Source organism: Entamoeba invadens (genome assembly GCF_000330505.1).
Source record: "Entamoeba invadens IP1 unplaced genomic scaffold scaff_1105074725849, whole genome shotgun sequence".
NCBI lineage: Eukaryota > Evosea > Mastigamoebida > Endamoebidae > Entamoeba > Entamoeba invadens.
Window position 1 is genome coordinate 842408 of NW_004440189.1, and position 14018 is coordinate 856425.

At 36.5% G+C, this 14018-nt stretch overlaps 8 protein-coding genes across 8 annotated transcripts; 2 read left to right on the plus strand and 6 right to left on the minus strand.

The window, feature by feature from the left end:
- Positions 1-14: 14 nt before the first annotated feature.
- Positions 15-1460, minus strand: EIN_229650 (hypothetical protein; the record flags this gene model as incomplete). Its single annotated transcript, XM_004255155.1, has 1 exon — positions 15-1460. One exon carries the CDS (start codon positions 1458-1460, stop codon positions 15-17), a length of 1446 nt encoding a protein of 481 aa, XP_004255203.1.
- Positions 1461-1733: 273 nt separating this feature from the next.
- EIN_229660 (DEAD box ATP-dependent RNA helicase, putative) lies at positions 1734-3752 on the plus strand (the record flags this gene model as incomplete). The annotated part of the gene is made up of 1 exon (XM_004255156.1): positions 1734-3752. One exon carries the CDS (start codon positions 1734-1736, stop codon positions 3750-3752), a length of 2019 nt encoding a protein of 672 aa, XP_004255204.1.
- Positions 3753-4088: 336 nt separating this feature from the next.
- On the minus strand, positions 4089-4496 carry EIN_229670 (60S ribosomal protein L32, putative; the record flags this gene model as incomplete). The annotated part of the gene is made up of 1 exon (XM_004255157.1): positions 4089-4496. One exon carries the CDS (start codon positions 4494-4496, stop codon positions 4089-4091), a length of 408 nt encoding a protein of 135 aa, XP_004255205.1.
- A 206-nt stretch (positions 4497-4702) lies between these two features.
- On the plus strand, positions 4703-6505 carry EIN_229680 (hypothetical protein; the record flags this gene model as incomplete). Its single annotated transcript, XM_004255158.1, has 3 exons — positions 4703-4944; positions 5044-6237; positions 6280-6505. The coding sequence occupies 3 exons, from the start codon at positions 4703-4705 to the stop codon at positions 6503-6505; spliced, it is 1662 nt and encodes a 553-aa protein (XP_004255206.1).
- Positions 6506-6735: 230 nt separating this feature from the next.
- Positions 6736-10070, minus strand: EIN_229690 (phosphatidylinositol-4,5-bisphosphate 3-kinase catalytic subunit delta isoform, putative; the record flags this gene model as incomplete). Its single annotated transcript, XM_004255159.1, has 4 exons — positions 6736-9103; positions 9147-9458; positions 9507-9725; positions 9820-10070. The coding sequence occupies 4 exons, from the start codon at positions 10068-10070 to the stop codon at positions 6736-6738; spliced, it is 3150 nt and encodes a 1049-aa protein (XP_004255207.1).
- Positions 10071-10671: 601 nt separating this feature from the next.
- EIN_229700 (Muscle LIM protein, putative) lies at positions 10672-11124 on the minus strand (the record flags this gene model as incomplete). Its single annotated transcript, XM_004255160.1, has 1 exon — positions 10672-11124. One exon carries the CDS (start codon positions 11122-11124, stop codon positions 10672-10674), a length of 453 nt encoding a protein of 150 aa, XP_004255208.1.
- Positions 11125-11719: 595 nt separating this feature from the next.
- EIN_229710 (meiotic recombination protein SPO11, putative) lies at positions 11720-12742 on the minus strand (the record flags this gene model as incomplete). The annotated part of the gene is made up of 1 exon (XM_004255161.1): positions 11720-12742. One exon carries the CDS (start codon positions 12740-12742, stop codon positions 11720-11722), a length of 1023 nt encoding a protein of 340 aa, XP_004255209.1.
- Positions 12743-13290: 548 nt separating this feature from the next.
- Positions 13291-13827, minus strand: EIN_229720 (ADP-ribosylation factor, putative; the record flags this gene model as incomplete). The annotated part of the gene is made up of 1 exon (XM_004255162.1): positions 13291-13827. The coding sequence occupies one exon, from the start codon at positions 13825-13827 to the stop codon at positions 13291-13293; it is 537 nt and encodes a 178-aa protein (XP_004255210.1).
- Between the last annotated feature and the right edge of the window lie 191 nt (positions 13828-14018).

Below are 14018 nucleotides of genomic sequence, written 5' to 3' on the forward strand. Positions count from 1 at the left end.
AAACAATTCTCAATTTATTTGAAAACAACTTGATCCAAATCTTCAACGACTTTGTTGATGTCGAAAAAGACTAATTCACTCTTCACAAGAGCAAGCCGCTTCATATGGACCTTTTCCGCATTTGTTAATGAAAAATACCTTGATTTGTATATAATCAAACAAAGCAAATACTGCGGAAGGGTGATTTGGATCTTTTCAACACTATCTAATATCAACTCGTCAACACTGTTCAACACTTCTAAATTGACTTCACTGCCTTCGGGTCGTTTCATTGTCAACAATTTGCACTTTCTTGGAAGTATTAAATAGTCTTTGTCGTTCGTCACTTTACATTTGTCCAATACACATTCTTCTAAAATCGATAACTTGGAAAGATCCAGTTTCTGTGTTGCTTCTTGTATAGTCACCTTTTTGAGTGTAGTAGAAACAAGAGGTAATGCACATTCTTTACAAGTCAAGTCCATCAAATTTCGTGGATAAAAGTCGTTCAAGTCAACTGCTGTATCAATGCAACAATCAACCAAATTCAGTCTCATGACATTAAGACTTTTAAGATGAAACTCCGCATTCGCTTGTAACTTCATAACTTTTAGTGCAAATTCGTTTGTATAATTTGAAACATTTTTGTCATCCATTTCTTCGACAATTCTCTCACCCGTCACCTCTTCGACTTCTTCAACCTTTTCAATTCGTTTCGGAATAATAAGAACATTTGAGTTATTTATATCATCTGTACTGCATACTATCATATTTGTTGGTGGTTTGAATAATTCGAGTTGGGATAAGACATGTTCCAGATCCTCTTTTTTCTCACATTCTATAACTAATTTGTTGATATGATACTCTTTAATCTTTGAAAGAAATGTGTCATCAACACCATCGGTGAATATAACATGGAGTACTTCAAGTTGCTGTTTCTTCAATACAAATTTGCAGACTTTTTGATCTTTCAAGAGTCTAATTTTTGCTTTCTGAAGATTCTTGAATTGGATCAACTTCAGTGGGTCATCCCCACAGAACCATAGTTCTATGAATCGCTTCTTCTCATCTTTATCGATATCGGGCAACTCGTTTTTCATTTTGTACGACTTTGCAGCTATTTGTACGTCTTTGTTGGTTGCCATTACAAGTTGCATTTGCGGTGCGTTCCCGTATATATCAAATACCCTTAACTTCGGGAACAACGAGAGTTCTCGAGCAAACGACTTTTGTTGCCAAAACACATTTCTTGGGTACTTCAAATTGATTTGTGGAGCAGAGTAATTAGGACTTCTAAATACAAAGTTCAGTGCGTTTCCGCATTTTTTACTGATTTGCGCAAATGTCTCGGCTTCTTTGAAATTGGCCAAATACCGAATGACATTTCCTAACGCTTCCAACGCCAAATCTGTTTCTTTTTGTCCAATCACACAACTCTCTGAACTCTTTGCAACTGAAACTTCCACTAATTGCTTTTCCATATAAACTATAAAGTTATAGTTCGTTCATAAAATAAGTCTTCACAATGAGGTTTCGCCACGTATATCCATTTAACTTTTTTTTACTATACAATTAGTTAGTTGTTATATAATTATAACTATAATATATTATAATTATACTATGAACCGTATAATTATATATATTATAGAGAAACTATATAAATTAGCATCATTCGGATCTTTCATTTTGAACCTATCGAGTTCATTCAAATGAAAGAAAAACCCTATTTGTATAACACCATCGTTAAATAGTATATGGAGATAGAGAAAAAGAAGAGTAAGTCCACTGGAGGCTTTCAGAGTATGGGCCTTTCAAAGCATGTGTTGCAGGGCATCTTACACAAGGGATTTAAAGTACCGACACCAATTCAAAGAAAAGCTATTCCAGCGATTATGACTGGAGTCGATGTGATTGCAATGGCGCGTACAGGTTCGGGTAAGACAGCAGCGTATTTAGTTCCAATAATTGAAAAATTAGGGTTTCATAGCGAGGATGGTGTTCGTTCGATAGTGATATGTCCGACACGTGAATTGGCGCTACAAACCGTCAAAGTGTTCAATGAATTGACGTTTAAAACCAATTTGCGAGCGTCTCTTATCATTGGAGGAAGTAAGTTGTACGAACAATTTGAAAACCTTGAGAAAAACCCTGACATTATAGTAGCAACTCCCGGACGATTAACTTTCATTTTGGAAAGTGCGAATATCTCATTACAACGAGTTGACATCGTATGCTTTGATGAAGCTGATATGATGTTTGAGCAAGGGTTCTCCGAACAAATTTCTGATATTGTGAGGTTATTACCCCTCTCGCGACAATTTCTGTTGTTCAGTGCTACCATCCCACAAAGTTTAGGAGTCTTCCTTAAGAAAACTTTAAAACGCCCAGAGATCATTCGACTTGATACGGAAGATAAACTTTCACCCGACTTGGAAAACATTTTCTATCACGTGAAAGAAGTTGAAAAGGACGGCCATTTGCTGTGGCTTTTGCTTGAGAAAATACCAAAAGAAGAACAAACTGTCATCTTTTGTGCGACAAGGCACGAAGTTGAATATTTGGGCGCTTTGCTTAAACAGTACAAAGTTAATTCGTCAATTCTGTTTGGAAAGGCAGATCAACAAGACAGAGAAATCAACTTGAAAAAGTTCAGAAACGATGAGAACAAAATAATGTTTGTAACTGATGTTGCGGCTCGTGGTGTGGATATACCCAATCTCGACAATGTTATTAACTATGACTTCCCTTCATCTGCTAAATTGTATATTCACAGATGTGGTCGTGTTGCTCGTGCAGGGCGGATTGGTACGTGTTACAATTTTGTCCAGACAGAGGAGATGGGATACCTCAAAGATCTTGAGGTTTTCGCAATGGATAAAGAAGTTCCAATTGGAAATGTTCCTCGTGAATATGTTGACCCAGTCTTATCACGCTTGGATCAGTTACTTGATGCCAATTACGACTTGAATTACTTGAAAATTGGCGCAACAAATTCGATGTCGGCTTATAGAAAGAGTAAACCCAGTGCAAGTTCTGAAGGTGTAAGAAAGTCGAAGGACATGAACTTTGATGGTATTCACCCATCATTTAATATGACTGGTGATGACAAAAATCGAATGGAATGGCTTACTGGGATCAAGAATTACCGACCCAAAGCTTCGATATTCCAAATTGATACAACAAAGGAGACACAGAAACAAGCAGATGTTGTGAAAAAGCTTGCCAACAACCCAAAAATAGCAGAGGCCATTAGGAGGGCAAAAGAGAAAAAGGAACGGATGGCAGAACTTGATGCCATTAAGAAGAATGAAGAAGAAAAGGAGAAAGCGCCAGGGTATATATCCACAGGGCCAGTCAAACATTCTATCTTTGATAATTCAAGCGATAGAATTGTATACTCCACTAAGAATCCATTAGACTTGGCTATAGAAATTGCTGCAGATGAAGAACAAGACTTGAAACAACAAGCCAGAGAAAAGATGTGGGATAGAAAGAAGAAAAAATTCATCATGGCGTCCGGTGGGCTCGAGCACCATAGAAGAGAAATGAAGAAGAAGGAAGCGGAGATGGAACAAGTCAAGGAGAAGTACAAAATCTGGCGAAAGAATCAAGACAAAAAGATTGACAAGGAAAAGGGCGTCAAGCAACTCAGCACGAAGACAAAAGACGAAGTTTTGAAGAAGAAAATGATGAAAGACAGACACGAAGAACAGAAGAAAGGGAAGGAGTTGAGACAGAAGAAGGCAGAACAAAGAATGAGAAAGAAAAAGTGATTGATTTTTTTGAGTGTTTTCTTGTGTTCAATTACTCGCAAGAAAGAACTAGTAATATACTATTGAGTACTATATGTTTATACTATAAGTACTATCTATTGAAGAATAATATGCTAGTATATTTAATTATAAATATAGTAAGAAATAGTCAAAGAAAACTTAAAAATAATAGTTTATTTATTATAAATTAAATGATTTACAATAATGATAATAATAAATAATTTTACTATAATAAGCGCAATAGAAGAAGGGTAAAAAAACAAAACTGGAATAGTAAAATTTAATAGAGTTATAGTAAAAAGGGTAACCCAACCAGCAAATTCACCATCAATTCTTTCACTTGGCAACTTCTTGTTTCTTGATTCTAGCATCACCGTTGAGGACTCTAATATTCAACACCTTAGCTCTGGCGACGATTTCCATTCTCTTCTTGGCGGAAACGGCGTGGTGAATCTCAGCAGCATAGGTTCTGTTTTGCATCATGATCATCTCGAGTTCTGTTGTGTTGTGGACAGTGAATTTGAACATTCCGCAGGGGAGCATGAATCTAGTCTTTTTGTCACTTCCATAGCCGATACGTGGCATTGGGCCAGTGCCTTTGTATCTTCTTCTCATTCTGTTATCAATACCTCTTGGGTGTCTCCACGAGGGCTTCACACGGAGAAATCTGTTCGAGTCGAATCTTTTGAAGTGACCTCTGTACTTCTTGACGATCTTGGGCTTGACCACTGGTCCAACAACCATTACCTCAGAATGTTACCCTAGTTCTTTCAAGTTTCTTCGCACAACCTCTCTAAGGTTATTTTACTAGCTTTATTTACTATTCTGTATTATTTCTTTTTAATTAGATAATATACTATTATAATAGTATATTAGAAACACACATTGGTATATTAAACTCCATATATCAAAACAATCGAACTCAAAAGAAATATACAGTTCTATTTGTAATGAGTGTGAGTGTAAGTTCGTTGATGCCTGCAGATTTGACGCAATGGGGAAAAAAAGAGGGTGGTAGTGTGAAGTCATGGAAGAAACGGTTCTTTGTGTTGAAAAATAAAAACTTGTGGTATTTCGAAAGCGAAACAAGTTCGTCGGAGGTCGGCAAAATCGAGCTCACTGCTGAGTCACAAGTGCTTGATAAGTCAAGTGGTCAGAAATTCATGCTGGGGATCTTAGCCAAAGACAAGAAGTTTGTTCGACTCCGTCGTACTATTAATTTGTAGTTAAATAAATTATAATTTTAGAAAATGTTATTTATAGGTGTAATGCCAACAAACTCATCTTTTAGTAACAAAGACCGACTCTTTCTAATCGAAGTGGAAACAATCGACATTTTAAGCGACTTTTTAAGTAAAGTCGGAAAAACAATATCGTCGTTTTCTGTAGCGAAACAGGCAACTAACGAAGCGAATTCATCACCCAAAGCTGTTCCAAAATCTCTTCAACCCGTCGTAACCTTTGATGAACCCACAGAAAGTCACGTCCCAAAAACTAAAAAAATTCCGATTGGAGCTAACCCATTGCAAGCAGCACTTGCTGCAGAAGCAATGAAAAAACAATCTCAACAAAAATCATCTGAGCACGCGCAAGTCACGAGGTCCGAACAAGTATTGGACAATTCAAATAAACAAAGCCAACTGTCTGAACAGTCTCTGACTGAAAACACTGAGTCGGAGCAACCAAGTCCTTTGAAAAGAAAAGAAAGAGTTGTAAAGAAGAACAAAGAAGACTCGGACTTCAGTTATCCATACCAAAGAGCGTTGCTCAGGTACGACGGGAAAACCAATGTGGGGTATATCAGAGACATCTTTAAATCCACGTTGAATGGAAATAAGTTGGACGCTTTCAATTTGTGGCTCTGTTCGATTCCACTAGCTGTGAATCTAGTTGATGAAGAGACTCTATCATATAAACTCAGGACGTCAACTGATTTACAACATATCTGCGTCCACGCATTTGGACCACAAGAAGTCATGTCACAGGGCACTTCAGACTTCTTCAAAAGTGTTGTCTGCTCAGAGAAAGAAACGGAGAGAATGACTAAATATGGTAATATGATAATGCCGCTGAATTCTGGAAGTTATTTGGAAGTCACGCAAGAACCTAATGCGATTGAAGCTGGGTATTCTTTTTGTGGTGATATTTTACTTGAAGAAGCACTTGGTTTTATAGAAGAAGGGAAGATGAAGGAGGTCTTCACGGCGTGTGAAAAGGAGTTTAGTACTTTGAAATTCTCAACGTTGATTGAGAAAGATATGTCGGCTACTGAACCCACTTTCACGAAATTCTGGTTTGATATCTTTGGCAAAAATACATCTGGGAGAACAGATCTGGTCAAGTCTATTTTGACCAAGTTGGAGTTACCGTACGACACGTTCGACAGCGAGTCTTCCGCATTCTCGTTCTTTAAACAAGTATTCGAGACACAATCCGAGTCCACTGTGTCAATGGCGTTTGTATTTACTGATACGGAAATAGCACAGTTTGTTGTTAATCGTGTTTTATAATGGTAAATAATTAATAGAGTTTCCCTCATCATCAACAACCCAACACCAACTCAACTCAGTCAATGCTGCCGTATTAAAGACTCCAATTCAAATTCTGAAGTCCTACAACAATTGATTGAATATTATGGCGCTCCAACAAGCTTGGACTTCACGTACATCAACGACAAGTACAAGATGGGCATCTTCAACAACGTATCGCCAATCAATGTCTCATTTGACATTGGGTTTGACAAGTTAAATTAATTTCATATCCATTTATATGTTTTTACACTGTTCATCGTTGTTTACAATAAGTCCATTCTATTTAAAGAATAGACTCGACAAGAAATATTCATTCTAATAAAAAATATAATATATTAACTATATTTTTGTTATATATTTATAGAACTCTGAGCTATGCAATTCTAGTTAATGTAATTATATTCTATTAATAAAGTCACACATCTATATTTATTAATAAATAGCATCTTTTGTTATTTATAGTGCATATAATCATGTACCAAGTCATTGAAAGTCTGCGACTTGGCGTCTAGACACTTGTAAATCAACTGCCTGAACTCCTCTCTTGCTTCATCTTCTTTTTTGTCAAACATGAACATGTTTCTCATGTACTCGATATCTTTCTCGCTTTGTAATTCAGGTATTCCAGTCGCAAGCATGAGTCTGAATAAGTATATGAAAAGTGAACCTTGTTTTCTTATACACGCAAACGCTCTTAAGCAGAGGTCTTCGAATAATTTGAAGTTTGGAGCTCCTCGTCCTCCCATCACATGTGCAAAGTGTCCAGTAAATTTGAATGGTGTGCGCTCTCTTTTCACGCCGAATTTCGATTTGAAGTTGCCCAAAAAGTGTCCGAAGTCGATATGAAAAAATTTGCCATCTTTTCTAATCATCACATTATCACTATGTCGATCACCAATGCCTAAGATGTATGTGGCAACACAATAGCCAGCACATGAATACACAAAGTTTTCGACTGCTTGGTCGAATGTCACTTTTGACTCGGGGCGACTGCATTGTTCTTTCAACCACTTTGTTAGTAGATCCTCTTTAAAGACTCTAAAGGTACCTTCATTATCTGCTATGATCTTCCCATATGTTTCAGAGTCTTGCACCAACTCAAGCATGCCAGTTTCATCACCAGTAGCTATACATCGATATGGTAACATTCTCAAATCAAGTCCAGCCGACTTCCATATGTTATTCATCAGTTGAAGCATTTGAAGAGTTAATACGTCCTGTCGTAAGTCGTCTCCCACTTTTTGAATGACCGTAATGTTGTTACCAATCGGATCAACGTTTTCTAAAACTAGCATTAGTGGCTTCTTCTTCGACGAGAATACATTCCCACAATTTTTCACTGGCTTCTTGACTCGGAATCGAGAGTCTAAAGGAAGCGACATCTCTTCGGGATATTTGAGCTTCACAAGTCCATTGCGCAAATATTCCTTTTGTTCCTCGCGGTCGGCGATGTTTTTGACTTCGTTAGCGATGACAACCAACTCGTTTTGGAAATTCACTTCGTTGTACAGTTCAGTTTTGTACCCCTCAATCCCATTCAAAAACGACTCTAACAAGACTCCGTAGCGTTCAGCCACTCTATTATCATGCATCTCTGCTTTTAAGAACCAAAAGAATTGGTGCCCGATTATGTTTTTGTTTCTGAGAGCACGCCTCAACAAGAAGAAGGCCAAGAAGCTCTGGTGATGAATTTCAAATTTCAATGCTTGGACAAGTTGTGGGAGAAAGTCGACAAGCTCATGGTCTTTCATTGCGTCTATACACTTCAAAGCAAAGAGTCGTACCTTTTCATCAGGAAATCTAAAGTCTAAGAGTTCGAGTGCAGGTGTTGGTTCTAATAAAGGCCATCTTTCAAGGAGTCTATGCAGTTCAATGACTTCGTCTTGCTTTGTAAAGTCTACAGCAGACACTAGTCTTGCTAAAGCGCGAGGCTTTGTATTCATTACAAGTCCTCTATAAATCCAAAGGAGTCGAATTTCTTCCTCAGTCAAAGAAACAAGGGGGTCTGCCTCTACGGCTGCTTTGTACATGTCTTTATGTTCTGGAAGTAATTTATTTGTTTGTTGGAGAGTGCGTCGGAGCTCCTCTTTGGTAGCTATAAATGTGTCCATCTTCACGGGCTTATCAAATTCAATCATTCGATAGATCAACTTGCACCGACCAGTACTATTCTCGCAGCACATTGCATATGGATTAGGGTTGATATTTTCCCACATCCCAACATTGAATGTCCCTTTCATGAAGTACCCATTGTAATCGACTAATTTGCAATTCACAGTACTTAAACAGATGTCGTGTTCTCTATTTTCACCACCTTTACTTCCAAGTTGTGCTTCAGTGTAATACACTGAAATAATAAGACGCGTTTCTTTAGGTAATGTTGATAATAACATGTCAAATAATATAGTGATGGGGGTACTAATTTGAACAAACCCATCGATCACTTCTATCACTTCACTACATTCAGGTTTTGATAAAATACGAGTGCCATAGTGTAATGACGCGATAAAATAGATACGAGAGAGAAAACGCTGATCATTGGGTTTCATTTTCAATTTCCCACACCCCATGATCTGAATCCCAAAGTTGATCATCGCCCCACGCTGACTCAAAAACAACGAAATTTTCTCGGTTTTCCCCCAATAATTGTTGCCAACAAACATATGAAAATATTTTGACATCTTTAATTTCTCGGGGTCGTACAAATACTGATACATCTTGGAACGTTTGTACAAGACTATGTCAATCGGTTCATTGTGTGCTACACATCGCCGAATGTAATCAAAATCACACAACGTGTATTCACTCCCATCATTCTTCCTTTCTGTTAATACTTGACATTTCGTCTTGTTATATAACAAACTTGGGCACCAAAAATTCATTTGAGCCTCGCACTTTAAGGACAAAATCATTGGCAGTCGACCCTTCATCAAAGAGAGTTGGTTTCATTGTGAAAAGTTTTGTGTACAATGAATTAATGACAGTACATACTGTGTCTGACAATGACTGTGCAATTGTCTTCATTGACAAGTCATTGCCATACCTCCCATTGATCTTCACTTTTTGCATTTTATTTGGTATAGGCGGTTCAGACTCAACATAGACATATTCATTCTCTTCAATCGTTCTTTTGTCACTATGATTTTCCGACCACTCAACTTCTTCTTGAATAACTCTTTTTATTATTCCAATTCTTCTTGTGATCGAAAATATAAAGACAAACCTTGCAAGAGACGCACGAAAGTCCCTACTTTCATCAGGCATTGTTGCTAACATAGCTGTGTATTCTTTTCCTATTATAAAGAAATTAATCTTAGTAGATTCTAAAAACTCGAGGAACTTGGACACATGGAGAAACTTCTCAGTAGATTTGGTTGGGAGAATGGTAGTCACAATTCGGTACCCATACGCAAGACAAAATTTCCAGATTTGTCCTCCAGCACTTTATGTTAAATGTTTTGTTTTTGAAATGTAAAATCTTTTTTTAAACGAATTTTATTTGAAAAGTAAAGATATATGAATATGAATCAACAAACACTGGATCTTCCGGATTAAAGTAGAACGGAAGGTTAAACAAACAAAACGTAAAAGCTTCATTCTCGGGGACTAGATGTTGAGCCTTGATAGATTCAATTATCATTTGTGTTGTGCCTGCCGGTGAAAATGTCAAGCCAATCCACTTCTCCCCATTTTTTACAATAACTCGAACCTTGTGACTATCGTCGATATCAACTACTTGTGTCTTTCTTGGCACAGAGAACGTCGTTCGTGTTTTTCTCATACTCATAATCGAGTTTACTTATTCAGTTATTTTTCTATTATTTACAAGAAGTTTTACTACAAATTTAGCATTTGTTATATACTTGTCTTCTCCTTCTATGTGTTTCATATTTTAATTCTTTTTATTAAATATAACAAAGTATTATTATTATTAGTTAATTAGTCAAATTATGTACAAATCTATAAAAATAACCACCATTTTCTTTACGAGAAGTCATTTTATTATTATAATTATCGTATTAATAATAATTAGTTTTATATAGAATTACAAAGTTTAAATTTTGATTGTTGTATCTTAATCTCATATATTCTCAATAAACAACTCTTTCCTATTTTTTGTAGATTAAGACATTTTTAAAGTACTCTTTATATTATTTGTATATTATTTGAATAGAAAGTGCAACAACCTTTTTCGATTATTATTATAGTATCTTTATATATTCATATATTATAATTAATGGTTTCCCAAAATTACAAATATAAAATACTATATATATATAAAAATACTTATAAAAATAATAAACAAATTAAAAATGGGTTGAAAAATTATATAAAACAATAATAAAACCATAAAAAGAGACAAAATAGTTAAAAATGAAAATTTCGAATTAGAACTTAGCACCACACTCTGGGCAGAATTTGCCACCATTGTTTTTCGCACCACAATTCGGGCAGAACTTTGGACCAGCAACTGGAGCGGCCTTTGGAGCAACCTTTTGTGCTGGAGCATTTCTTCTTTGTTCGGCGTCTTCAGCAGCAGCGGCTTCTGCGACCTTACCACCAACAACTGAAGTGTTATCAGTTGATCCACTTCCTCCACCGTATCCGGTGTAAGAGGTCAATACATTTCCTGGTTGGAAACCCTTTAAGCCCTGTTTTTGAGTATGGCAGTTGACACAATAAGGTAATCCGTCCGACTCTCTGGCTTTTGAAATTTCGAGGGTCTTGTGGCATGATGTGCATTTGAAACAGCCGATTTTGTGATAGTCACGACCAGCAAAGGTGAGTCTCTCGTTGAAATAGACACGCTTTCCGCATGTGGGGCACTTGTTGTCCGACATTGCATTATCCAGTTCTTCACACATACATACCTCCATTGTGACGTGGACCCAATTATGTACCTATTTTTATTTGGAGTTTTTTACTCAACTTTGAAGTTCAGTTTTCAAGTTTCACTACATAGCAATTGTTGCCTTTGTCTCGGGAAGTTTGGTGACAATCCATTTCTAAATAAAGGAATCTTTGTTCTTGTTTGCCGGCTTTTATCTATTACGAGTCTTGTGTACTTCTATTATAAAAGTAATTAATATAATTAATTAAAATTACTATATATTTAATAATATTATCAGTTGAAAAACATGTGTTAAAAATTGCTTTCAATTTGGCTTTTATTAAAGTCTGATATTCCTCAAAATATAAATTTTTCGATAATAAATAATAGTACAAACAAGAATTAGTCTATGAACCAATTATGCATAAAATGAATTATTGAGTGAAAAATAGAAAAAAATACTATAAAATACCAATTATTTTAAATCTTTGCAAAAATAAAATATTTTCGAGGCATAACGGGGTTGTATGAACCAAACTTTAAAATACTAATGTATAGTTCATTCAACTATAAATAATCAATTATTAACTCTTGACCAACGAAATTCACTCCTCAACTTTCTGCCGATATTGTGGAAACAATGAGGGAAGAAACGAGTCTGTGAGCAGCATAGACTCGTCCGTCGACGAAAATGCCTCCATCTCAATTTTACAATTGTTTTCAAGAAGGAGCTCAACAACGTTTTTGACTTCGTCGTCATTTGTTTCCGCTCTGATTCTGAGCAATCGGTTAACGTCACCGGCGTTGAGCGGGAGCTTGTGTGTGTTTTTTATTTGGTCAAATACTCCTTTCACTTGTTTGTATAACAAAAGCTTCACCACAACATCACCCAACTTTTCGACGTAACTTGCAAAAATATCGAGCCCGCATGGATCAAAGTCGACCAAACAGTAAACCGGGCACTTTGTTGTCGTTGAGATAGTACTGACAAAGACGCAAGTTGCAGTGTCTGGAAATCCACAACCCGTGACGACAAGGATTTCACCTTTCATCGATGCAAACCAATGTGATGAAACTATTTTCTCAAAGACAGTGTACTTTTCGACGACAAGAATACCCGCTATATGGGTGTTTGCGCTATTGTTGGCGAGAAAGGGAACTGTTGGAATGAGACGTGTAGTTGCGCTTGACTGATTTTTCCCAAACCCAACATTCCCGTTGAAAAATCCCTTAGGCGCTGCAATGACGTTAAACGCCTCTTTGGGGGCTTTAAATACGTACTTGCTGAGTCTCTTTATGATCCTGTCGACTGTATTCTGGCACGTAAACAAGTCCTTTTCCAAATAGTAAATGTGCCTTTTGGTAATGCTGATTCCGCTTTGTACAGCTTCGTGTATTGCCTTCAACACAACACACACCTGTGCTATCTCTCGAAGGCTGGATCTTTTCTTAAATAGTGGTGATTCAACTTTGTCGGAACACGACGTGATACAGTTGAGTTGCGACAAGAAATCAAGCAAGGACTCTTGAATTGTGTTGAGGATCTGTTTTTTTTGCGCGCCCGTCGCCATCGCTGGTTTTGTCAAGTTGTTACTCTCATTGACCTTCAAATTTTTATATTTTCCCATTATCCCCCCTAATTTTTTGTCCCTCTTCCTATTTCTCGTTCTGCCTTTTTCTATCTTGGGCAAATCAATAAATTGGAACAAAAAACTCGCTTTAATTATCATTTTTACTTTTTGGAAGTATAAACTGTTTTCTTTTTTCCCAAAACAGTTTGAAAAACCGAAAGTGAATTCCTTTTTTTTATAGTTTATTTTAATTTGGGGTTACTATTTTTTAATTTGACGTTATGGCATTTTCAGTGGTTAATGACAAATTAGGAAAAGTGTTATACAAATAATAGTAATAATACAACACGTGTATTTACAAAAATCAGTTTGTTGTAAATAGAAAAAATAATTTATAAAAACCCGTCTATTAGTCTAAAAACAATGTGAAAATATTCAGAAAAAACAAGTAAAAAACAGAATACAAACTCCCTAAATTGTACTATTTTTAACTATAAATAATTATATTTAAATTCTAATACTAATGACAAGAAAACAAGGGGTAACCATAATTATAATCACAAGATGAGTGATTAAATGAGAACAAAAGAGGAACGAAGGATCATTTAAACACCGGATTTCTTCAAGTAGTAACACAGCCAATCGAGTCCCTCGAAAAGGCCGTCGCCAGTGAACGCCGAGCACGAGAAGGCCTGGCACCTATTTTTTTGACCTTCTGTGAGTTCGAGCTTATCGAGAAACTCGTGACTGTCTACCTGTTGTTTGTCACTTTTGTTGATAAATATAAGGAACGGCATATTTTTAAGCTCACCGTCGTTAATCATGTTTTTCAAAGCAGTCTTTGCGTCATCATAACGCTCTGTGTCGCAAGCGTCGAATACGTAAGCTATTGCTTTGACGTTGGGATAATAACTCTTCCAAAGACCTCTAAACTTTGGAGCGCCTGAAACGTCCCAAAAGAGCCACTCGAAGGTTTTGTATTTAAGGGATGGGTTTGCGTATGCTGTCGTGGGTTTCACTTCGATACCTTTTGGATCGATGTTTTGCATTTTTAATAACATCGACGATTTGCCGACACCGTCAAAGCCGCAGACCAACAAATTCATCTGTTTCTTTTTGAACAGAAAAGAGAGGAATGACATACCGCCAGATTATATTTTAAAGTTGGCCTTTTTACAGTTCATTGTCCATAAAAAGCGAATTTTGATTTTTTTTCATCGTTTTTCATTTTTTCTCTTTTCTTTTCCCACTGGTTTTTATTATTTATGGTTCTATCTAGACTATATTTTCGGGATTCGGGTGGTTGGGATCTATTTATTTAAAGCTTTATTTG